The 27,035-nt window shown below is 37.8% G+C and overlaps 1 protein-coding gene across 2 annotated transcripts in view; it reads right to left on the bottom strand.

The window, feature by feature from the left end:
• The window catches only part of LOC122519176 (zinc finger protein 608-like), a 48,920-nt gene that overhangs the window by 5,721 nt on the left and 16,164 nt on the right, over positions 1 to 27,035 (bottom strand). The window contains exons 2-3 of one of the 2 annotated variants that reach the window (XM_043638484.1): positions 10,918 to 11,041; positions 375 to 3,557 (exon numbers count right to left, since the gene is read on the bottom strand). In XM_043638484.1, the coding sequence (XP_043494419.1) occupies positions 375 to 3,557; positions 10,918 to 11,041 (3,307 nt within the window). The remainder of the gene's footprint in view (positions 1 to 374; positions 3,558 to 10,917; positions 11,042 to 27,035) is intronic. The other variant, XM_043638485.1, reaches the window with a different exon arrangement.

Raw genomic sequence — 27,035 nt, 5'->3', positions numbered from 1 at the left:
TCGATCGTTTTTCTTTAATAGGCAAGTCTAATCTAGGCTAGATTTTCCAAGTCTTTACAATTGTTCACATAACTTGCCACGATTACTATTAAGGAGAAAACGATATACGGGGGCGCGGTATTCGTTCAAACTTGGACGAGGTCTTTTATTAATAGCGAATCTAAACGTCTAGCATGTTTGCTTCTCGTTGGAAGATGCGTTACGCTGTTTGCTCGAGTTTCATTCATTAAACCGAGAGAGAGGTACGGTCTCATCAAACATACGACGATCGTTCGACTCGTTGGTCCAATCCGAGTTGGAGTTCGTTTTCCGTTCATTTAATTATCCCGCGAATCGCCGGAAGCCTTACTGTCAGGGTCTGACGAGAGGCTTACCTCCGTAAGGAGCGGGGTACTGTCCCGTTAAGAGAGGGTAGCCTAATCCCACATGCGTGTGATGATGCGTGTGTACGTGTCTCTGAGGTGGCGGCGATCTGCTGTCCTTTCCAAGATTCCCGCTACCGGTATCGACTGGCCCGGATTGTTGTTGTTGACCCCCGGGTTGTCCTTGTTGTTTGCCAGGCTGTTGACCCTGACCCTGAGGTGGACCTGGTCCCGCTACCGAAGTCGGTGGTCCGCTAGGGGGCCTGGCAGGCGTTGGCCCGGCCGAGGACGGGCTGGCCGATGCCGCGGACGTTTTGGGCGTCGGTGATTTCAGGGCACGTTCCTGAAGTTCGTGGATCTTGTGCGCCGAATAATACTGATTTGCGTGGTGCTGCAAAAGATCGAGGGCTTTGCCACCCGGTGGACGGCTGAGATCCTCCGGTGCGTGATATCTAGGTAACTGATGGATGTAAGGATTACTCGAGTAAGGCCCAGGCACTAACATAGGACTTAGACCTCTGTAAACTGGATGGCCAGGGTCGAAAGGTATTGCACTGTAATGCTGCGGTGGCATGTATCCTGGATGTATGTACGCGTATTGCGACGTGGGCGGTGGCGGTGGTCCCTGAGTCTCCATGGTAGGCTTCACGCCCTCTTGTTTGTTCTTGGAATCGTCGTTCTTGCCCAAATCTTGCGGCTTCTCTTGCTTCGGTTGATGCTTCGGACTCGGCGGTGGAGCTTTCGTCTGTTGACTTTGTTTGCTCGATTCTTCTTTTCGTCTCTGTTCTCCAGGATACAGGTAATACCTTCTGTCGTCTTGCACAGGACCAGGAGGTGGTGGAGGAGGCGCCGCTCTTTGACTTTGCGAGCTATGATACACGTGATAAGGACTCATTTGACTCTTCATCTCGATACTTTCTTTTAGTATTTGATGATTTTCGTGTTGCTTGTCTTTCAAGCTAAGTTGTTGCGATTGCGGTTCTTGCTTCATTTTTACTTTTTGCTCGTGCACCTCTTGTTCCTGCACTTGTTGATTTTGTTGTTGTTGTTGCTGTTGTTGTTGTTGTTGCTGCTGCTGCTGCTGCTGTTGTTGTTGTTGCTGCGAAATCGCTTGCGGTGGCTGGTACGGATAGCCAGGAGGCATATATCCACCGTAACCACCATAATAGTGCGGCTGCTGTTGAGGTTGAGGCAAAGGCTGGCTTAGTTCCTTCTTTTCCTTCTCCGAGACGACGCTTTGCAAACTCGCCATCGATGGCATTTGCGGTATGTTCAAAGGTTTCATTTCCTGTTTTGGCGTGAGATCGCTCGGTTTCTGGTCGACCGATTTGCTATCCTGAACGCTAGGCACCAAGTAAGGAGGTTGACCGTAATACGGGTAAATTCCAAAGTGAGCAGGTAGATGCGTCGGCGCAGTAGCCTTGTTGTCTTTTTCTTGAGTCTGTTTCGACTTGTCGGCGGGTTCTGCCTCGAGAACAGGCGCCGCGTCGTCCGATATGTCCGAGTAGGCCGGACTTTGAACGTCTTCCCTCGCGGAATCCACTATCGGCGCTTCTAAAGGCGAAGGATGTGGACTACCACCCGGTGATTTCTTTGATTTCTTTTTGTAACCTTGTGGCTTCGACGTTCGCGGGTCCTTACTCTTATCCTGCTCTGGCATCAGTGCCGCCGTGGGCTTTACTTTGAACTGCGGCATCTTCGTGTGCAACGCAACGCTTGGATACTGTTGCATATGAGATTGTACACCTTGTCCAGGATGTCCAGTCGGAGGAGGCCCGCTTTGTAAACTCGCTTGTTGCGAAACTTGTCCAGCAAGACCTTGAAGACCTGGGTGCTGACTCGCCATACTTTGCAAACTTTGTTGCTGCTGTTGTAAATTAGGCTGTTGAATGATGTGCGCTTGCGCTGGTTGTCCCAACTGCGCGGACAAGGGATGCTGCACGGGTTGTAACTGATGCGCCGGCGGCAATTGTTGTTGCATGGATGATTGTAATTGTTGTTGCTGTTGACTTGGTTGCATTTGTGGCGGTGGCACGGTTTGTAGCGATTGTTGGGCTTGTTGCAGCAATGGATTTTGTTGCTGATGTTGTTGAACTTGAGATGGTTGAGGAGGTTGAGGTATATTGAGTGGTTGCGGTATGTTTGTACTGGGATGTGGCGAAGGCACAGGCCTGGGAGATTGACTTGGATGAGGGCTCGGACTTTCAGGCGGATTCGTCGACGTTAACGACGTTTGACTCTGCTGCTGTTGTTGCTGTTGCTGTTGTTGCTGCTGCTGCTGTTGTTGCTGTTGTTGCTGCTGTTGCTGCTGTTGCTGTTGCTGTTGTTGCTGTTGCTGCTGTTGTTGAATACTCTGTTGTCGCGAGGAAGGTGGTGCCGCGGACGTAGGAGCAGGTAAATCGTCTTGGCCGAACCTTAAAACACCAGGTTTGACGATAGCCTTGTTGTCAGAGGTTAAAACTGGCATAGGTGTTTCTATGCCAGGCGAAGGTACCCGAGGTGGAGGCGGTGGGGTCTCCGGCGGTAAACTCGTTGCCGGTGGACTCGCCGCTCTGATAGGAGTTCCTTCTGGCTTGTCTGCTGGAGATTTCACCGGCGTCGCTGGACTCGGAGCTTCGATGTTGCTCTCGTCGTTTTCCGACATGCTGGTGATTCCCTCCTTCGTATCATCGTCGTCCGCGGAACCGTGCGCGTGACTCTGATGATATTTCAGTCCATTTATATGTTTGTACTTTTTACTACAATTCGGTTCGGGACACTCCAAAAGAACCGGACTCGCCGGAGGCGAGCCACTCGGAGGCGTAGGAGGTGGTGCCCGTCTTTTGTTTTTCTCTTCTTCCTCCGGACCGCGAGACTTTCTCTTCGTAGCCGGATCCGATCTCGGTGGCACAAAGGCAGCTGGACTTGGACTCGCCGCAGGTGAACCTTGCGCACCCCTTCGACCTTTCGCGCCACCATTTCGTAACTTGCTATGTACCGAGCTCCTTGTCTCGGTAAAATTACTCAGATCATTGCCCGGTGTAGAATTTGCTGCTGCTCGGCCACGCTTTCCACGACCTTTTGGTGTACGCGCATCCAAATCGCTGGTCGGTGAATCGCAAAACCTTGGAGGTGCCCAATCATGTCGCGTGCAATCCAACAGAGTACCGACGTACGTCTTACCCCGCCACGTTACGTTCACGACCAATACACCTGCAACAGAGAGAGTACGTCCCAAATAGTAACGATCGGTAAAGATGTTGTTTGAAAGAACATTTCTTCCTTCTCCTTTTCGAGTAGAACAATAACGAGAATTAAATCTATTTTACACCTGTTTCATTCGAATTCACGTTTAACGTTAAATGGATTAGCAAGTGTTATGTGGAAATGGTCATAACGATCACAATTAATTATACGAGCTCTTATTACAACTCTTTTAATGCTAAATACAATATGACGTAGCCGTTTATCTAAACGATGCAAGAAGAACGAGAGATGCCTAATCTAACTCGATGCTGGATAAACCGGTTCTAAAAGACTGCTTGCTTTTAATATCGATAAATTCCGCAAGATCTCTCTTACATATCGGATAATAAATTTCGTTCGAAGAGTTATATATGTCGGTTACTTTTAACTTAACCATATTCTCTGCCTTACTCGCGAGAGATTGTACATTTAATTGAAAGTAGTAGGTATGCGATGATCTTGGTACCTGTCGACGCGTAACCAGAAAGAGGATTAACATGCGAGGTGTCTCGACGGCTTATATATCTTTTTTTCTTCTTTTTTTTTTTTTAGGAAGATACGAAAAATCGTCTGGAATTTCATGGCGGATTTGTTTGCGTATATCGGCATTCTTTAAAAGAAGAATAATTTCTATTAGGAATTTTAGAATAAACTCATCGTTTAGATCCTTGTTCGATATCTTTCATTAGGATCTACGGAACGTTTAATCGATTAAAAAAAAAGTATTATTTATATATTAGAAAAGAAACACATATATAATAGAAGGAGGGGGGGGAGGATATCGGTTGTAGTAGTCGCACGAAACCCTGAGGCGTTTTGCTTGATTGAGTCGTTCCCCCTCGAGTTCCCTGTCGACGTCACTCCCATTTACCGCGAGAAAGATAAACGTATGGCCGAGGACCGTGAAGACAAGGGGATGATGATGAAACCGTCCATTCAACCCTCGTCATGCGTCTTTTCAACCTTTTCGATTCTTTTCTTTTTTTTTTCCTTTTCCCCCTTCTTCCTCTCATTTTCTTTTTTTTTTCTTTGTCTTCTTTGCCTTTTCGTGTCAGCTAGTGGCACACCCAAGTGACTAAATTCATCTCTCCATCTAACGCGAGAACGGACAAAAACTTTTGCTAGACGACCGTGTCCCTCCCCCCGCCCCATGTAACGACGTCAACGTTATCAATTTTTCTTTGGGATTCTTCAAGGAAAAGAAGAAAAAGAAATACGTATAACAAGATCACGAGGAGTTAAGCTAAACAGCGAGGAAAGAAAAGAAATAAAGAAAATGTTTTCGTGTAAATAAGACACAAACGATGCTCGAGTTAACTCGAGGTGAATCGATTAAGGGGGGTTAATGGAAGTCAACCAATAAGAGAACACAACTTTTCTCTCACCATATCATTATCATCGTGTTATACTAACTTTTCAAAACTCGATAAATCTTTCTCCATTGCCACTTTTATTCTATTCTCTTTCAAACTTATTCATTCTTATCGTGTAATCCGATAATAAATTGAAATATACGGTAACGAAAGATATTGGAAATATATAAAATGTATGTATGTATTATATATATATATAGGTCGAGGTGAATTCGATTGTTCGATTATACTCAGGATGAACAAATCCTAGGGTGCACGATGTTGGAATGAAATAAGAGTTCTGAACTGGAGTGTGTGTATGCGTGTTGGTGATACTACATCATCTCGGTTGGTGTAGTATTAGAAAAAGCGAGGATGAGGGATCAGGAGGAGGACGTAATGGAAGAAGGATGAAGGAGAAGGAACGAGGATAGAAAGAAGAAAAGAAACAAAGACGAAAGGTTCTAAGGGATGAGGGAGGTAGAGGTGAGAGAGATCTAAAGGGAGGAGGAGCAAAAAAAGAAAAAAGATGAAAAGAGAGGAAGATGGGATAGGAAAAGATGAAGACATATAAAAAGAAAAGCAAAATAGAGAGAAAGAGAGGAAAAAGCTTTTCGATAAAAGAAAGGAAAGAAGGAAGGAAGGAAGGAAGGAAGATGAAGCGTAGGGTGAAATCGGTTGTGGAATAAGAACAGACGAGGATACACGTAAGGGACTGTGGAGCTGGATCCAAAGGGGCTTGCTTCCAATAAAGAGAAGCTATGCAGTTATATAGAACTTTATGTCCTCCTGGTACAATCCCACGCGAAAATTCCCAACGGTTGGTGTGTATCTCTTATAAGAGAAAAGTAAGAAAGAAGCAGGTTGCGAACGTTCCTATGGCAACAGAAGAGAGAGAGAGATAGAGAGAGAGAGAGATACGCTTGAGTGCTATCGACGAGGTATGTACATGTCACGAAGCTGTTATCGGAGGTGTGGTCGGTGTTAGGATCATACGGTCGGCTTCTAATCCTAATTAACGCGTTTATCGACAAGGGCACTCGGGCCCCAAGGTATAGTCCACGTAGAAAACTCGTTTAACTTCGATTACGAGCAGCAGGAGGAGGTGGTGGAGTGGTAAGAAAAACTGGATCTTTTTTTTCGAAGCACACATTCCATTTTCATTTAATTAATTTACCAATGGTATATATGCAAACGCTAAGTAGAATGTATAAAAAAGTATTATTGAAACACGTATACGTAATTATTCTATTTTATTGTAAGAAACTCATTCCAGTTATAACAACTATTAATACACTGTATGATTAATGTATCTATTTGCTGTGTGCCAATATAAATCTATCTAAAAGTAATTTATATGAATGATATTTATCGTAATCGAACATATCGACACGAATTTTCTATACTTTATCGAGCGAAGAAAAATGAGATAAGATTTTAGGCTATTACCAATTTGCTTTTATGGAAACTACTTTTATTTAGTATGATATTATGAGGAAAACGCCCACGTTATTCGATTCTTTGAGAATTCATGACATCCGGATAAAGCTTATATCGCTAACTTTTATTGAAACTACATATTATCGTTGGAAATGTATTTAAATGGCACAAGGTAGTAATCTTTGAATGTCTCCGTTTTTTCTTTTCAATTAGGAATTGACTAAAATGATGGCAAAGTGGAAAAAATCGTGTATAATAATAGAATAATATTCGTTTATATTATTTCTTACGTTAGAGTACGAGAAAATCGATAAACCAATGTATTTTCATACATTTTATTACTTTTACACAAGTAACTATATCTATCTATCTAATGTAGAATCGTGTAGGTACAGTCTAAATGAAAAACTCGTTAAATCTAATAGAAAATAGTTAAAATTTGTAAGGATCGAAACAAGATACGTGATATGTCGCGAAAAATATCGAATATATTTTTGCCGAGCAGGTAGTAGTAGCGAGGGGGGGAGGAAGAAATGCGTTTCAAACTATTCGCGATAATATCGAACGCGAGTGTCTACGATATCTCACAATTATTGCCGAGCTGTGCAAGTCTCTAGAATTTACTGTCGCGATAGTAAAGCATATACCCGTTGATAAGATGTAATAACAGTATTTACTCTTAATGCCACGAAGGCGGTCTTCTAAGCGAATGTTTCGCAGCGTTTTGCGGCATATGCCAAGAAGTGACACATTTCCGATATCATCAAGAGAAATAACTATTTTTAACGTCGCCCATTATCGGATATCACTTTTGTCTTTTTTTCTTTTTTTTTTTTTTTTTAAATTTTGTTTTTCTTTACGGAAGGTTGTGGAACTCTTTTTACAATAAAATTGTTAACACCAGTCAAATTTATTACAAAATTATCGATTGAATTTTCAATGATTTTCGACTAAAGTCCACAATTAAATTTGTCTAGTCAAAATGATACAGAGATTTAAAAAATAATATTAAAACTGTGTCTTTTTTTTCTTGTTATTTTCAGTTCAAAGTGAAATGTAAAGTAAAGAAGAAGAAGAAGAAAAAGAAAAAGAAAAAAAAGAAGGATAAGAAAAAAAAGAAGGATAAGGAAAAAGAAGAAGGATAAGAAAAAAGTAATAAAATATGAATGTGGTATCGAGACGTCAAGGACTACTCGTTCTCCTTCATCTCCTTTTTCTGACGACTCCGGACCACACACGTGCATGCAGTTTCGTACATACGAAAAAAGAACGTTTCTTCTCTCCTTAGGTGTATATATTTGTTCTTATTTTTCGTTGACAAGAGAAACGTGCGTATAACTCTTGCTCGTGTATATATATATATATATGTTGCCTTGCCGAGTAAAAGACTCGCGGCGATAGACTTTGAATGCTTTTTATAAGATCAATGAAGGTTCGTGAGACAACTATGGTGAAAAGAAAAAGATACGTGTACGGTTGACGTGTACCAGGAGAGGAGAACACGCGTTGTTCGTTACGCATGGCTGATTAAATAAAATCAAGGAGTGCATTGGTATTACAGAACAATAACAACGACGACAACGACGACAACGACAACAACAACGATGGTGACAACCCCTTCCCCTCTCCCCTCCCACCCGTTACCTTGATCGTTCATTTGAATTTCTGCTTTATAACGATTGACGTATTAATAATTTAACGTTGGGCTAACACAGGTTAATCTCCGGCAATAAACGTCCTATGCGCGAATACGTAATTATACGTTTATAGGTAATTAATGAACGCGATCGTGTAACAGAAATAACGAACGACGATATCGATAAATTATACTACTTCAAAATATCACTTTAAATGAAAGAGGGAAAATCGATTAATTCGATATATTATTCTTGGTAACGAGAGAATGTATATAACATCGAATATCGGTTTTCATTTCTTATATTTTTCCATCATTACATTTTTTTCGTTCTTTGTTAATAAAAGGATGAGATATAAAGCCAGTTTTCAAGCATATTTAACATTTCTTTTCGAATATATTTTATTCTATATCTCCTTGAGATTTCTTTCTCGTATTTTCATCGATCAAACTGTTTTAATTTCTAATGATTCTATCGATACTCGGAAATATACTTAACAAGTCTTCGAGATTAATCAGGTAAATTACGCGCGTTGTTCCTACTACCTGCATTTCATCGTTGAAATTCCATAACGATATAAACTTTGTTTATTACCTTTTACGTGTGTACGTGTACAGATACAGACAAAGAGAAAGGGAAAAAGAGAGAGAGAGAGAGAGAGAGAGAGGGAGAGGAGAACGTGTTATTCTATTAAATGATCGCGATAGTAGTAATTATTTTTTTTCTTTCAAAGTTTCTATCTTTCTTTCTTCCATTCTCGTTATCTCGTTTCTTTTATCGTCGATATTGCCACACACTCGAGACTAGCTTCAATCAAATAACATCGATAGAGAGTTTTTATAACGAATTAACTTTTGAACAAAACTATGAGCTAAATAAAGTATAGTATTGGAAGAAAGATGAATTCTTTTCGTTAAGATTAAATTTGTGCGCGCGCGCGCGTGTGTGTGTGTGTATGAGATGGAAGGAAACTGGTTCCGAAGAAAGAGACTTGGATGCCAAGAATAATATGAGAGAAGGAAAGAAAGTAATAAAACACGATAGGGCGCCGAGTCTCGACAGATTGGCCCGGTATTTGATGAAGAATTCGATGAATTTATGGATTTCCTAATCCCTCGTTATAGTAGAGGAACCCTTCGGGAACTTCTACTACGGGAGAATCGATACTTTCTTGCTTCTGACGTACGCGAGAACCAACATGCTTTTACTGACAAGATAAAGAGAGATCGGCTTTGGTATTAATGTTGCCAACCCCTTAGGGAAAATCTTCGAGCAACATCGCATATCCCGAGGGACTACTACTACTGCTGCTACAAAGAATATTATACCCACTGTATTTTCTTCCCTTTATTTTTATTTTTTATTTTCAATAGCGACATATAAAATAAGAAAAAAATAACGAACGATATTTGTTTCGTTCGGTCAAAAGTTACTTGCCCGCATTGAAAATGAAATCAATAGAAAAATAATGCGACACGTCGGATACAAAAAAAAGTTTGTTAAAGCGAGAGCAGAGAAAATATATATACTTTCGGATTATTTAAAGAAATGCTGGATAATACAAAATATGAAAAAGATAGTTTTACTTTTGTATTAAAAATAGGAAGAAACTTTTTTTACTCGACTCACAGAGTAATTATAATCGAATATGAAAATCGAGCAAAGGAAAATTAGATTTTCTCGACAAAGACGAGAGAGAGAGAAATCGAACCAGTCGAATTATCGATCGATTTACTCGAACTTTCGTGACTATCTCTCTCTCTCTCTCTCTCTCTCTCTCTCTCTCTCTCTCTCTCTAACTGTTATTAATTAACATAATATATGCTTGAAGTATTCAAATGGACAGGGAGAGACACGATAGTGTGGGATGATGTCCGTAACGATAGGACCGTGTTCGTATTGCAACATTCCCAATTAGCTATGATAAATTATACAAGATAAATTCGTTTCTAGCTTAAACTTCTGTCGTTATTACCATTATTAGTACTGTCGGCTATCATTATTATTGTTATTTTATTTTGTATTACGATTATAACTAATATTATTATTATTACCATCGTCGTCATTGCTATACCGACATTTCTACAACTACCATATCTCGAATTTAAACTAACGCCGATGAATATCTATGTTGCCAGATTCGTGCGATAGCATATATCAGTGTGTAGGAAAATGGTTGATTTAATTAACACGAAAAACCCCTAGTCACCTTGCATTACCGGAAAATGGCGTGTAATGCATCCACATATTTTTTTCTCGGTGATTTTGCTCCGACACGTCGACAGAGATCAATTTTGTTAGAGTGTAATATTTGCCGATAATGAAATTAAAACAAGACAGACAGACAGACAGACAGAAAGAGAGAAAAAGAGAAAGAGAATGAGAATCAAGCAATGTTCAATCCTATTGAAATTCTGTCCTCTCTGCATTTTTCTTTTATATATGTAAAACCGTATCTTCGTTAGGTTAATTCCGCTCCAGTTCCGCTTTATGATTTTTTTTCTATTATTTCTCGTAATATTTGCGAGATCGCGATAGTACATTTCGTACAATACGAGTTGATAATTAAACCTGATAAAAATTTGTGCATTTTCTTTGTAAAACTCTTTAAACGCGAAACACGTTAGCCATAGTAATATTTACACGACGGAACAAGTATATTATTCTTCCAAACGTTTGTTTAACAAATAGAACAAAAATAAAAAAATAAAAAATAAATCATGCGTCAAACACTTTAACAGGCACAAAAACTGACTCGTCATTGCGACATTTAATAATTGAAAGACCAGCTCAACAACTATGACGTTAATAATCGTATTTCACCAAAAAAGAAAAGAAAAATAGAAAGAACGATAGAGAAAGGTAAAAAATATCGATCAGTAAGCTGTGATAGGTCCTCACCTCCTTCGGTCTCATGCCAAACGATACCCTCGAGCGTGACCGATGTGCCAGGCTCACAGGGTCCCAAACATTCGGGCTCGGTAATGGTCCCCACGCTGGTCCCAACGCAAACGTCGGACATGTCCTGAAACATAGACGTTGGTATATCGGTGAGCTACGATTAAATGCATTCTACCATTGACTGTAATAGATGGTCGCTAGGTTTACAGGTTTAGCGGTTTCGTTTAGGGCTTTCTGCGGTTCGTAGATCGTCGATCAAGAGAGTACGGTGAACAGAGGGGAACAGAGGGGAGGGAAGGTGATATACAACGAGAGAGAGAGAGAGAGGGAGAGACTGGGATGTAGATAGAACGATGAACATGCCGCGAGTTCGAGCCGCGGCTTTAAAAGCAATTAGAGGATATCTCTCACCAATTAACATTCACGTTGCCTTTCTCCTTTCTAGCGAGCGGAACGCGCAACTTGCAATATAGGAAACGCGATTCGCGTAAGGTTGTTACAACGCCTAATTCGACAGAATCAACATAATTTATTTGAATGATTCTAAGAACATTTACGATTATTTTCGAGAACCTATCTTCTTTTTAAATTAACAAACGAGTACGCGCGATGATAATGTTTTTGTATTAAAAATGAAAGATATTAAATAGTTATAAATTGGAGGATTAATAAATATCGCCAAGGGTGGAAAAGAAAAACAAAAGAAAGAAATTATTATAATTAAGGTGGCCGGTTTAAGGGCATTCGGAAAGACAAGGGAGAGAATCCTTTATGGCGCTGACATGGAACAGAATAGGAAGGGTGGGGATAACGGGAGTGGGTGGGGGGAGACGAATGGAAAGCAGCGGAAAATTACAATGGCGGTTTGAAATGCAAATCGCAAAATTTATGCTTGACTTCCATAATTACAGAAGCGGTCTGCATTATCTTTCATAATGTGCATAAAATACACGCGAACCTGCCGACGTAATCGCATCGTTATTATGGCATGAAACTATTTCGCTGTTCGCGCCGCATGACGTTACTATGACGGGACTCTTTCGAGTGAGTAAGAAAGAAAAAGGGAGAGAGAGAGAGAGAGATATTCGAGGTAGATGGCAAAATGTAGAGGAGAACGTTTAACCGCTGTGTTTGCTGTAGCGTGCGAGTGAAAGAAAGACACGAGAGAAAGGATGAATGTAGAATGTAGAATAAGAGAAACAGAGAAAGAGACTGAGGTGAGATGCTTGCAAATGCCTGGGAATAAATAGAATCCGACACACAATGTGTATTACGTGTTACGAAGATGTTGATTCTCTTCTTCTTCTTCTTCTTATTCTTCGCCGATCTTGGCATGTCTGATAAATGTAAGAGTGATCTATATAAAAATAGCTTTTTTGTCATTATCAACGAATGATTGATTTATGAGTCGTAGAAAAACAATCGCATGAAAACCATTCTGTGCTACTATCAAACGAACAATTGTTATATAATTGCTTATACAATAATTACTCGTTTCCGGATCCGGATGGAGTGATTTCATTGTGTCTCGACTTCGGGAAAATTTCATTTAAACGATTAACACGTTCGTTATCACGGTCTAGTTGGAAAAACTGCTGCCATACCCTATGATTTCTTACACTTGTCGCAGATATTGATTTATATACGTATAAACTATACTTCAAGTAGAATATTGTTCTATTTATAAATGTCGCGTATACATAGTTAACTAGACTACTTTAGACTAATGATAATTGTATTGTTCTATACGACTGTACGTCGCATATATGACAAATATAAGTAAAAAAAGCTAATTAACAATGTCACATATATATATTATGACTGCACTTTCAAAACGAATCGGGTTGTAACACATATGCGACACGTTATTATTTCTGTCTACGAGAATATATCGTTGAAAGAAGAACGAACGTGAAATATACAACGCACAAGTACGCTGCCTTTTTTTGAATCAATATACGAAGAAAATCTTGTTATCTCTAGAAAATCCATCTAACCATCTCGTAATGTTCTATAAAAAGAACTACGGAATATCATAGAAGTTACATCGGATATAATGCATCCGAAGAAAACAATAATAATTATCTCAAACAACATGGAAAAGTGCAACGATGCTCAGTCGAACAGTTGCAGATAAATTTCTTTCTACTTTCTCATCCTCCTCCTTTATCGAGTAAACACGATCATTGGTTTTTCGAATACATATTACATATAAAACGAAAGAAAGGAAGAAAGAAAGAGAGAGAATTTTGATTAAGATTCGTTGGATGGTTTTCTGGAACACCCGACGTGTTATTACCTCGCGAGAAGCGCATTTCAAGAGATCCTTGTCGATATCGCATGACACCCATCGACCTATCGACATCAGGGACAGCAACTCGATCCTTTTATAGATAGAGAGGGAGAGAGAGAGAGAAGAGGAGAAAATATGAACTGCAATCGAACGAGAGTCCAACGTATGACATTTCACTTTTGCTCTTTTTCTGCCCCCTCTTTCTTTTTTTTTATTTTTTTTTAACCATTCACTCCTCTCTCTTTCCATTGAACAATTTATTACAGTTGTATCTTTCAAAATTGATACTTTCTATAATGCAACCACGAATTAATGATTATAACAACGAATATAGAAAATGAACGAATTAAGTCTTCCCTTTTTCCAAATGATAACATCTTTCTTATTAACGGCTTTTCATAATGAACTCGTAGAAAATAAAACGTTCAACTTTCTACATCGTAATTGTCGTTTAGAAATAATGAAAAAAAAAAAAGTGAAAAGAGGGAATGAGAGAATGAACTAAGATAGGGGAGGAGAATCAAGTTTCGTCATTCGGTGTGCGTGCGATCGTAGGTTAATGAATGTGAGGAAGGTTACACATGAGGGTAAGAGAAGAATGGTTGTAACTATTTTATGAGTTATACTCTAAAGAGAGAAAGCACCAACAGCAGCAGCAGACCAGGTCGGTCGGTGGCTTTACTCGTACTCGATGGAAATGGAAGAAAAATGGGGGAGAAGTCGAGGTGGGTTTCGAGGAGTAGAGGGCACAAATAGAAATATCAAATTGTAGATACGCGAGTACAAAAAGGGAGAAAGAGATAAATTGAGACAAAGGGAGAGAATAATATAAATGTGTGCGCGTGTGTTCTCGCAAATGTTGGTGTATAAGTTTAAGGGAGACAAAGAAATCGAAAGAAGAACGGTGGATAGAGTCGGTGTGTATTATAACAGGGCGGTAAACCGTCTTCAACTATTATGGTCTTATACACCACACTGCCGTGTAATAAAGGTTTCCTATCTTTATTTTATCTTCTTTTTCCTTTCTTTCTTCTTACCCTCTTTTGCCGCAATTTGTTCGCAAGATAGCTCGAATAAAAAAAAAAAAGAAAAAGAAAATCTACGAGGAATAAACGTAATTCTTTTTTTAAATTGAAATAATCGTGTAGAATTCGAATAAATCGAAGATAGACAAATTTGATTATATCGATATCCATTCATTTACTTACGGGTACTGTAAAATAATAAGGGTGGAGAAATTTGGAAAGGAAAAAACTAGGAAGATTAGGATCGAGGAATACGTTAAAAGGCCGGTGGTGGGGTATAGATATGAATGAAAAAAAGATTTTCGGTGATGGGGAAGAGAAAAGGATCTTAAGCTCGGAGAGAGACAGCTTTACGAGGGTCGCAAGATAAACGAGGAAGGGAAGGTACGAGTCAATCCAGGTTCTTTTCAACGAAGGAAGAAAAGGAAGAAATTCTTCTTTCGAAGGTAGGTAGAGCAACGAACGGGGATTCCTCTCTCGGTCGATGGATAATCGCACGGTTTCAAATCTTTCCGATCTTTTTCGTTCGAATAAAAACTCTGAAATTTAATCCCAGCTGCTGCTGCTGTCGATCCGTTAAAGGGGACCTGGTTACTCGAGAAAAAAAAAACAAAAAGAGAGAGAGAGAGACAGATTATTAATTTAATTATACAATCTCTAAGAATGAAACAAAAAAAATAGAAAAACCAAAGATTCGAAAAACGTCATTTCGCGGAACAACAAAATGGTGACAGAGGGGAATAAGATAATCTAAAAATCCGATCTGGCAAACTTTTATCCTTCGATACGGAGAAAATAAAGATTCAAATAAAATGCAAGAGACGAGGAATTACAAAAGAAACAAAAAAAATGATAAAAAGAAGAGAAGGAATGACACAAAGAAATGAGAGAAAGGGATATGCATGTATAGGTAAATGTTGATAAAGGCCAAATATACATATATAGGAAGGGAGATGGATAGAGATAGAGAGACAAATAGATGAACCGATAGATATACCATAGGTAAGAGGTAAGAGACGAGTGGTTGCGGGTACGAGGGAGAGAGAATATCCAGGCGCCATGTTTCCTCTCATGAATATATTCATGCAAGAGACTGCATATGTAGGTATTAGGCCAGCATCCCCTTCCCTCCAACGGCTCTACGCGAAACTAGTTAACAAGCACATAACGCCATACACACAGGGCACGTTAATTCCACGCGTGATAGACGCTTTGCTCTAGGCACGCACACACACACACACACGCCAATTCGGATGAAGAGACTTGCGCGAGCAAATTTTTAACGTAAATTAACAACTTCGGCATAGCGCGAATGTTATGTTTTTAAGTAGTATTTATATATATATATATTCTGAATTTGAATTAGATCGAGCTAAACGGTTCGATTTGAAATTCATCGTAATTCGTATATACGATCAAACGTATATAAATAATTATAGCACGCATACGTTTAACAGTTTTTATTATAAGAATTTTCTTGTTTTCTTTCCTTTCTTTTCTTTTCTTTCTTGAATAATCAATCGAATTAAAATCGATATATACCTTTTCCGTATCATTATCGTGAAATGAGTTCCACGAACGATTTACCTATCCCGATCTAATCAACATCTTTAACATCCTATTGCTGTAGGTACCCCACAATTCGCTTATTACGAGGAAAGTTATAACGAATTCGCACGCGGTTGTATATGCGTCGAGTAATCGCGTGATAATTGCACTTTATGCAATTGCAGTTTGCCCCTCACTTTCGAGAAATAATGAATGAACGGACGTACGCACTCGCACGCATACATACGTACGTACATACATTCTCGCACACGTGTAAATACTTGTTTCGTTGATACGCGCATAAATATACGTATATATATATATATATATATGCATATGTATGCACTATACTATTCGCGATGCACAAAGTGTCACGCGACTTAGCCGTTACGCCATATAATTCTTTTTGCGATTAAAGATGATTTACGACGAGTCACGCATGATTATTAAAATAAAAGATCGAGGAAAAGAAAAGCCGACTTTCCCAAACCTTTCATACTCTGACCGAGATTCGATCGAGAAACCTGCATATTTTTGAATTTCATTAACGTATATATATATATATATATATATATATATAGGGCTTATTGATTTTTTCAGAAGGTCTCTTTTTAACCTTTCAAATACGTATTTTATACGAACAAGCAAGAGAATATTAACCCCGTGTAACTTGACTTCCTTTATGGGTCTCATATTGTATTAAAAGTATCACAAAAATACGTAATAAATATCGGCCTTCATATTATATAAAATAAATGATTAATTTTGATGTTGCAAAGAAGTGCAATTATACGCGTAACTTCCAGATGACGTGTCTGTCGTTATAGAGAATTATTTAGACATGTTGGTGTGTTGTGTGTGTGTGTGTGTGTGTGTGATTTGAAAAATTAAATATTATTATAGAGAATTAACTCTAGAAGAATTTTTATAAATGACGATGAATTATGCTTCCGTCAAGTTTGACGGAAAACTGATTTCGAGAAAAGATAGCGGTTATTATAGCGAAATAATCGCCGCAATCGCTGTTGTTTCTATATTTCTTGCGCGTGTGCGCAACCAACTTAGTTCTTTCGTTTTCTTTCTTTCCTTCTTTTTTTCTCTCCTTTCCTTTCTTCGTGTTCTCCCACGCTCTTATCGTGTTCTCGATTCACGCTGAGAAAAAAAGAAATATACCTTACGTACGCCGGAGTTTAAATTTTTATCCGCCATCGAGATAAATATAAAAAGAAAAGTGTTCGCAACGAGTAAATTCAAGGAGACTGGTGATCCAAAGTAAACTTCTTCTCGATCGCGTTCGCGATGATCGTTTTATTTCTTTTGTTATATTTGTGAACCTACCACCACCACCACCACCACCACCACTGAAGTCAGCTACACTTTATAACTTTATAACTTTATAACTCTTCGAATAATATCACTATTTTGAATATACCCGTTGATCTATACAGTATAACTTCGGTAATTTGAATGACGTTTTACCCAAATATAGATTGAATCACGTATGTGCATATTACAGTTATTTATTCAACGATGCGTTCATCATTCTCCTATAGATTTTACTTTTAATTTTATCTTTATATAATCATTTTATACCACCATTTTTCTTTATTAACTTATTAGAAATAGAAAAATCATTTTGGGATAAATTCAGTGTTAAATAATACGAAATTGTAACTTTGTTTGAAATCGACAAGATTTAGTAAATTTCTTTTTATATTGTTTTATACAGTTATTTCTCGCGTTCGCGTAATCTTAAGTTTTTACGAAAGAAGAAGAAGAAGAAGAAGAAGAAGAAGAAGAAGTTTTCTTCTTACATTAGTTTATTTCTCTTGCGTATTATTTTTTACCCACACTCTTTGGTAAAAAGGAAGAAAAAAGATTTCCAAGAAGGAGAGTCGAGCGAGGAATGCAACTGCATTTCAATCCTACGATATTAGAGATCGTTCGAGAATCGATCGGTCGTTTCGAGAAGAACAAAAAGAAGAAGAAGAAGAAGAAGAAGAAAAATAAGAGCTTCTTTTTAGTATCCAAGAAGTATAGTACTTACGAACCATTCTTGACTACCGTTGGGCTTTAACTTTCCAGTTTCTAATTAACTCTACTTAAATGACTCTTTTTAGGCAAAACGATACTTAAAATTAGTTACACGTGTTCGACATTAAAACTTAGTATCTAAACATTAGAATTCTTCTTTGCTATATTCATTATCGTTCGATTGATTGGAAGTTGAATCCGATTCAAAGAATCCTACATCTACGAACGTTCTTGAGAATACAAATTGTTAATTCTGAAATTTATGTTACACTCGTTAGAATATGCTAAAGAACAAATCCTAAATGTAATTCTCAATTAATACCGATGATTAAAATATTGAAAAAGATATAGAAGATAATAACCGAACTCGAGTTTGATCGCATTGAACATTCGCACGTATGAAATTAAATTGAGTTCAAACGGAATTGAAATACGTAATTTTTTTTCGTTTTTTTTTTTCGAATAATAGAGATATATCACAACAAAAAAAAAGGAAGCATTGAACCGAGAGGAATAATATTTTATTAAATAAAATAACGCCTACGCAGTGGTGAGAGTAAAAAAAAAAGAAAGGAATTGAAACGGTAAGGCGGTAGGATTCGTTAACAGCCAGCCAATTACGATAAAAAGCCGGTCTTTGTTACCAGTCGGAGAGGAGAGCATTGCAACGATCAACTTTAATGGAAGCAATAAAATGCAGGTGCTAGTGCCGGCGCATTCCCTTTGGCTGTGAATCGAGCTACGGACATTGGCGTAACACTCGGGGATTATTCTTTCATGGGAGTTTATATTTCTGGCTCGAGTAGGACAAAAATATTCCGACGCCGTTGTCGAGCTTAAGATTACAAACCGCGTATTCCTCCATACCACACGGTACGTGTACGTGTAATGTACTTACGAAACGCGGAAGCGTATCGACAATGTTAAACTTGTTCATTTCGCATAAACAAGCCGATTCATTTTTTTTTATCTCCTAACAGATAAGATTTCAACGTTATCCAAAGTCGAGAGAATTAATTGTTTATCTAGCTTAAAGAAGTATTTTCCTTTGTTTTTCATTAGTATTGGTACATCCTGTATATCGAGCTACGGAACAAACAAACAAATTCATAATTCGTTTACAATAAAAAAAAAAAAAAGAAAATCATTATAAATCTTGTTACTCTAAAGTTTTATAAAACATCATCAAGCGTATTTAACGATAGAGAAATTTCAAAAGTATAACCGCAAGAGGATGATAATTTATCTCGTTTTATGCCGTTTCTAATTCACTATAACCAGAGCCAAAGATACATGTGTATACGAAAGTACATATTTCACGGAGTCTCGTGCGTTATTCGAAGGCGCGAAATTGTGTGGAACTTTGAAGCCAGTTCGTCTTTATCTACCATAGCTAACACATTGCTATAAAGAGAAAGACGAAGGAGAAATGTTCGTTGCAGGATTTACAATCTTGTTGCTGGAGAAACGTATACACGAGTTTAAAACGAGTAACGTAACTGTTACATGCTGGTTGGATTAATCGTAACTATGTCGATGATTAACAACGGATAACTTTTTTTTTATACAAATATAATAAATAACTGAAAATTATCTTCTTACTTTTTGTATTTTTTTTTTTTTGTTATTATCGCAAAAATACATTTATATTCTAAGCACGTAACAACACAACTTGGATGTAGATGTAACACGAAACTCCAATTATAGTCATCGAGAATGTAAACGTGGTAGAGGTTCGTATTGCGAAGACTAGTTGGAGTTTATCGCAACTTAACAGAGACGCGATAATAATCCCTCACTTCTCCCCCCCCCTCTTCCCCTCCCGACCCCATCGTAGAGAGAAAGCACGTTAATCTCCCGCGGGGGATTCCGCTTTCGTAGCACTTACTGTGATTAGTTGCAGAAGAAGAGGAACACGAGGTTACTCTCCGGGGAAGATAGACTACGTTTACAAGGAGTTTCCTAGGTACACCGAAAACTCTTCCAAATCTTCGATAAAGAAACTTCTTCTTCTTCTTCTTTTTCTATCTCTCTTCTTCATCTTGTATTTTCACAAGCTACGAACACCACAGAAAAGAAGAAGAAGAAGAAGAAGAAGAAGAATAGAAAAAAAAGTCTAACTAAAAAGAAATTTTGTTCCTCCTCATTTTCTTCATCTCCGAAATGTCTCTTTGATTTTCTAATCTTTTCCGTAAACATTTTAACTTTTTTTTTTTATTTGCGTTCAACGGATTGACGTCAGTATGCTAATGAATCTGATAAACTCTTTCTCGACTATAGTATCGTCCTTGTTCTAAAACTCTCCTTTTTTCCCACGAGAATAATACTAAAACAACCAACAACGCGTACTTTGCTATCCTATGATACCAACGAAAAATTTTAATATACCAATTTCATAAAGATAATATTAAATGTAATATTAAATGTAAACGCTCTCAACTTGCGCATCCTTTCGTTATTATCCTCGAACGAAATGTGCTATTATCTAAAAAGAGGAGAAATAAAAAAAGAAAAAAAGAAGTTTTACGATCGTTACATAATAAACTTGAAGTACAGGTACGAGCAAAGCATTTTCTTTTCCTTTTTTCTTTTTTTTTTCTTTTTTTCTTTTTTTTTCTTCTTTTTTTTTCAAGAAGTTCTTGGACTCCTTTACAAAATAAACGATCCGTTGAACGACTTTTACGATCTCTACGTGGCATGCTTTATCCATATAAAACTTTTTTCTTTTTTTACAAGATGTCCCAAAGTTAAGAGCTGGATAATCGGAGCGTGCGTTACTTCAAAACACCCTTTTCATCGTTCCTTCGATCAGGATCGACGACATCAAGGATCAAGGATGAGACGATAATCGAAAATGGCCCCCTACCCCAACCCCCACCCCCTACCTCCCGTCCCTTAACCGTACCCTCATTCTCCCCGTCGTTGTGTCTCGTGAAAATAAAGCAAAACGTTTCTTCTCTCTGTGTAAGAACGAAAAAGATCGTCGTAAATCGATCACGGTCTGTCGGAAGGATCAAAAGCGCCACGGGAAATAGAAAGAGAAAGAAGATAAAGACCCTTCTTCCCCTTACTCTTTTTTCTTTTTGTTTTTAAACCCTCTTTTTCTTCATCGGAGATTCGAGCTTTTACGATAAGCGACGTTTAACGATCGTAATTATGTGATAAAAACTCCGAGAAAATGATTAACGTTAACGAACATCGCGAGTAAATTTATTCTTTGAATTTACTCGAATCTGTCTTTATTCATAATTGACTTAACGAAACGTCGAAAGAAAAGAAATCTTGAAAAACTATCTTAATAATTGAAATTAAACGACATGAAAAATCAATCGTTTGAAATAACCATAACTGGTTCTTCACCTCTTCCCGGTTAAAAATAAATTCATTCCAATTATCTTGGTCTTATTTATTGTAAGACAAAGATATTAATCAGTATAATTAAATGGCAGAGCAAACATCGAAAGGAAACATTTGTTTTTCCTATCTTTTTGTAAAAATAACAAGATTACGTTTACAATAAGCTCAGGTAAAATTGTATTTCTGATAAAATTCTCACGTGATATTCGTATTACTCTTTCTATACTGGTATTAAAAAGATGTTTAATAATACAAATAAAAAAAAAAACAAAAAAAAAACGAATTCTCGATTAGTCTTTGGATTTATCGGATTTACGAGAGAACAGTGGCTAAGATTAAACTCCATCGAGAACGAGGTGAATTTTCTCGGTGTCTGCAAAAAAAAAAAATAAAAAAATGTCCGCTTTTGTCGACGAACGTACTGGCTTGTTATCCGATAAGATATTAAGAAGCCAATTACAACGTCGTCTGACACATGACGTGCCTGTTACGTGTATATATATATATGTGCATAGCAGTATCCTTGTGTAGGAATCACGTTTATACACACGTTAACCACGCGTTGTTAACCATACAACCACACAACACAACACACACGCGTTATTCACGCACATTATTAAACGACGCGTGTCTAACCGCATAGCATAAAAAAATCAACTAGAAGACTGTGTTTAGTTCGTGTACGCATTATCGATACAGGGTCGTAGATATCGAGTGAAAAATATAACAACCACTCTCGTTATGGGTTTATTATATTCTCCGTATATGTACCTGTACTACTCTCTTCCACGTGTCTTTTTTTTTTTTAAACGTATTATTTTAAGTTAATCGCATTACCGTTCTCACGTTATCTAATAAATTATGCAAACTTATCAAATATTTTTTCAAGCCACGTTACAATTCTGTTTCTCGTATAAATAATGACTAATTTTATAAATTTCTTCTTTCTTTTTTTTTCCCCCGATCTGAGATATACGCGAGATAAAAATATCTCGATATATGTCGAGTAATAATACGGTTGGCTGTAGTTTTAGAATATCATTTACATCATTTTCTTTTCTATGCATTCTCTTTCACTTTTTCTACATCTTAATTATGTATTTTTTTTCTTTTCTCTTTTTGTTTATACTTATTTAGTTGATTTTATATTACTTTGAAACAATATAAATTGTAGATCCTATTAACTTTTTATTCCTATGAAGTATAATTGTGTAATATCTTTTTATACATTTGTCTAACAATCTATCCATCTATCTTTCTATTTTATCTATCTTTTTGTTTTCCCTGTCTCTTGTTGCGTGTGCACGAGAACACGTGATCGTCCGAACGCGAGAACCATTACTAGCGGTTTTCTCATTAAATAGCCGCTCCTGTGGTTTCTAATTACCTACGTGTTTATCATCTTTCGCTATCCATCTATTTTCAATTCTCTGCGGAGTCAAATAAGAAACGAAGAAAAATTGTTAAATAACTATTTTACCGATTAGAGAGAGATAGGTTAATAGATAGATATATATATAATACGTATACCGAGTATGAGTCACACGAGATCGGTTATCCGAATAACACTTACAATTTTAATGATAGGAAAAAAATGTGTGGTTTCAATAAAAAGAACAAGTATTTTCCCATAATGTGGTGTACTTCTCGATACCAAAAAAAATAACAAAATAAACCTAAACTTTTTTTAATTCTATCACTGACATTATTGTACGGGTGGTCGGTATCGGATGACTCACTCGATACACACACACAAACACATACATATATATGCAAGAGATCATTAGACCTCGTAGTTGGTAAAACGGGTTTGCAAGCGTTTTGCATAAACGCTGAAATCAGATGCGATCGATTCGACGAAGCGCGAGTACTCGGAAGATCAGTAGGGCAAAAGCACGTGTGCGATCCGAAAGCGTAATTGAAATTGCAATTGTGTTGGACCGTTTCTCCTTGTGGCTACATCGGTGAGACAGGGAAGGAAGAAGGAAGGAAGGAAGGAAGGAAGAAGCAGGGAGAGAGGAAGAGAGAGAAATTTAACGGAGTGGCTTAATGGCACGTCCACACAGTAGACCGACGTACATTTCGATGCATTTCGACGAGCTATCAGAGAACGAGCTTTCCTCGCTCGAACAATCTCACATTGGCAAACGTATAGACTACAGTGGTGCACAAATTACTTTTACTAATGCACTACGAATTAATTAAGAGAGAGAGAGAGAGAGAGAGAGAGAGAGATTATAATCATTTAATTATTCTTTAATAACGTCAAGCGTTGACTTCAAATTCTGTCATATTTGAAATTAGAATATATTTTCAGAGTGTTACGCGTTTAAACCAGATATCGCATCGATCGAGTTTGTAGTTTGAGTACCACTGCTTATAGACGTTTGATGGAAACACGACTTTGGTTGCTACTTGATTTATACATCTAGTAGTTTGTGCCATTAATTGCAAATACCCGACGTCTAACCTTTGCAGTTAAGTTGCTACAATCGTGTCAATGTTATAAACAATTTATAGCATTTACTCCCCATTAGGTTTCCAACGTTGTCTGTTACGCTATACTATTCGATTGGATACGATTTTGTAGTTGCTCGAATGAACTTATTTTTTTTCTTTTTAAAGGAGAAAAAAAAAAGAATAGAAAAAGAAGGAAACAGAGACGTGCGAAGGAAAGATGAGCCGTCGTCATAGCAAAGTTTCGCGTTTCATCGGCTCGATTAAGCGACGAACGCACGTCGTGGAATCTGCGACTATAAATATTTACTCTGAAAGCAAGGCAGAGAAAATGTTTTCGTAGAGATCACTATGCCTCACATTCCGCACGGATGCATCGTACGCTTTCTCGAGTGTTACGGTTCACCTCGAGTATATGAGCCAACGCAATTAGATCTCCGTAAGCAAGCGGATCTTGTAAAGCCTTTCCCTTATTTTCTACCCCTTTATCAAACCATCCACTTGACCATGATACAACACTTTTCATCTTCGTCGCTGCTGCGAAAGTTTTTTCTTTTTCTTCTTTTTCACAATTTCATTTACGCGTATCTCGCGTATCTGGAATTATGATCAATTCTTAACTGTCCTATTTTCGAAAATTTTGATATTTTCTTCTTCCAATTTTCTATAACGTTATGTAACTAATGAATCGTATTATCTATATAAAAAGAAAAAAAAAAAAAACACGGAAGAAAATCTCCTATTTTGTATAAAAGAAATGTATTTTAAATAATTCCACCCTAGTCTTCTTGATTATCCAATGAACCTCGATTTATCCGCATCGTCTGTTCTCTGAATACGCTGGTTAATCAAGATCTTACAGTATACGCGCGCGCGCACGCGCACACACACACACACACACACACACACACACACATTATTCTACAAGTATTATATTGCATAATTGTTTTTTTTTTTAGACAGGTTAAAACAGAAGGAAACCGACAGAAAAATATAGAGAGTAGCATCCTGCCAGGAAAAGAAATCTTTTTGTAATCCGAATCTAAACGCGAATGAGTTTGTCCCTTGTAAGCTTCAACAACGAATTACCTTCCGCCCTTTCGTAGCCGACAACGCGAGCCATCCCATTAGTAACGACCCTTCGTATGGAGTTCCCCTACTAGGAAAAGCCATGTAACAAGAGCTGAATGTTCTCCTAGCGTAAAGAAGACTCCTCTGTATATGTATATACACGTGTGTGCGTTCGCGCGCGCCTTTATATACACACGGGCACGTGCATCGTATGTAGGGAGAAGGGGAGAGAAAGGTTCAGGAAGTTATCAGTCCCGAGGGATTAATTCACCGTGAAAAATTAATTTTGTTCACCGCCAAGCTGGAATAATACCCTTTTCCCTCTCCCTCTCTCTCTCTCTCTCCTTCCTCTTTCTCCCTTTCCTTCTTCGGTCGAATGAAAGGCAAGAGAATCGAGCTCTGGGAATAACGCTTTCTCCTTTCAACGTACTGATTGCGGTTTGTACGTATCACCGTTACCACCAGCTTTCCGAGTTAAATTGTAAAGAAAAAAAAAGAAAAAAAAAAGAAAATGAACGAAGGAGACGAAGGACTAGGAATTAGAAAATCCTTGAGAAAGGGAACCAACGAGGAATGATCAATTCCTATTAGGATCTTTTCCGTCGTATCGACGAATCAAACTCGTCGAATACGTACACTGTGCATGTTCATACACATACATGTGTGAATATATGTATGCGTCTTTCTACATTCACCCCCTTCTTCCTACAAATACAGATGTGCCTTTTTAATGAATGTTTTTTCATCCCTTTCTATCAGTTACGTTTTTCTCCCCACCCCGAAAAAAAATCGTTTCATTTAGTTTCGTTTCGTTTCGTTTCTCTTTTACTCTGCAATTTTGGAAACACGGACACACATACACGCGACAGTCGATGTGGTCAGGTAGGCAAGCGCCTGTTAAATACATCCCCACGTGAGTTACACGCGCGTGAACACGCGCGCACACACACACGCTCACAGATATTGATTCATAGAAGGCTTTCTCGCGCCATCTGTCAGTGAAACAAGGCTGCTGTGCAATGTTGTGTTAGTGCGCGTACACGAATATCTGTCTACATTATGTTCTACAGGATATATACAGTGTTCGTTACAAGAATTATCTTTCGCAAATTTGATCACTCTTTTATTAATTTCTTATACGAAATATTTGAAATATTATAATATCTAATAATAATTTGAAAATATTTTGAAAATGATCGATAATAAAGAAGAAATTCAATAAAAGAGAATAATGCGATTGATAGTTCGGGTTGAGGGGACTTTTTTAATTAGGAAATCAATTTTCAATTAGGAATCAATAGTCGATAAAATTATGGAAAAAAAATTGATGAAAATATTCTTTAACAATATAATGTATATCAATTTATAAATAAGTATCTTCTTATAAGAATTAGAAAACATCGTATTGCAAGCAGATATGAATTATTGAAAATGAGCAACATTAGTGATACGAATAGTCCTGTGAATCCCTCTGTCTATACTATATTATTAATTTATTAAATTCGTGTCGAATATTTTTGTAACATACTGTAGAGAAATAGTGCGTACGATATATGTATATCTGCGTTCTCTCTTTTTCTCTGCGTGTTAGAGTGTAAGCGTATATTATATCGTTGGCGGTCGGCTTAGTTTCGTAAGCCAACGGTTAGATAATATTTGCTCGCTCGTGTAAATAAACACGTGTATCTATTTCTCTTTCTACCTACATACGTACATTCGTTGATTTTCACGTTTCTCGTGAAAGTCGCCGGTCGACGATCGATTAATGAGCGTATTCGTTAATTAAGCAGAAAGAAAAAAAGAAAATTGACAAAGAACCGAACGGGAGAAGGATTCCCCTTTTTTCGAAACTCTTTTTCAACGAATCGATAAACGTAAAAACAAAGAGCAACTGTTATTTCAACTTTGATGGACAATCGTAAAGTGGCAGCAACCCATATACGCCTGTTTCCTGTACCACCAGCTGCACGGAAATGTTATAGATACCCGTATACCTGTAGTATTAATCCTTTGCACTCGAGGCCTTTTTAGTTTGCGCGAAGCAGCAACTCGAGACGATTTCGACCAAATTAAGTAAACATTTGACAGGTACTTTAAAGACATTTATAAACAAACAAGCGTATAGAAATAATAAAATATCGTCAGTTTACTCATTTATATGTCGAAAGAAACAAACTTTGATAAATACTACACTCTGTAATTAGTTTTGGTTGAGTTGACACTTGAAATAGGCGGCCGGGCGCCGTATCGGCGCCGCTCGAGTGCAAAGGGTTAATAATAGAAATTTCATCAAATTTGAACATTTTAATTAGAATTGAAATTTCACGTATCGC

Source organism: Polistes fuscatus, unplaced genomic scaffold (genome assembly GCF_010416935.1).
Source record: "Polistes fuscatus isolate 324 unplaced genomic scaffold, CU_Pfus_HIC Scaffold3, whole genome shotgun sequence".
Taxonomy (NCBI): Eukaryota; Metazoa; Arthropoda; class Insecta; order Hymenoptera; family Vespidae; genus Polistes; species Polistes fuscatus.
Note: the sequence above shows the minus strand (reverse complement) of the source record. Positions and strands in the feature narration are given on the sequence as shown.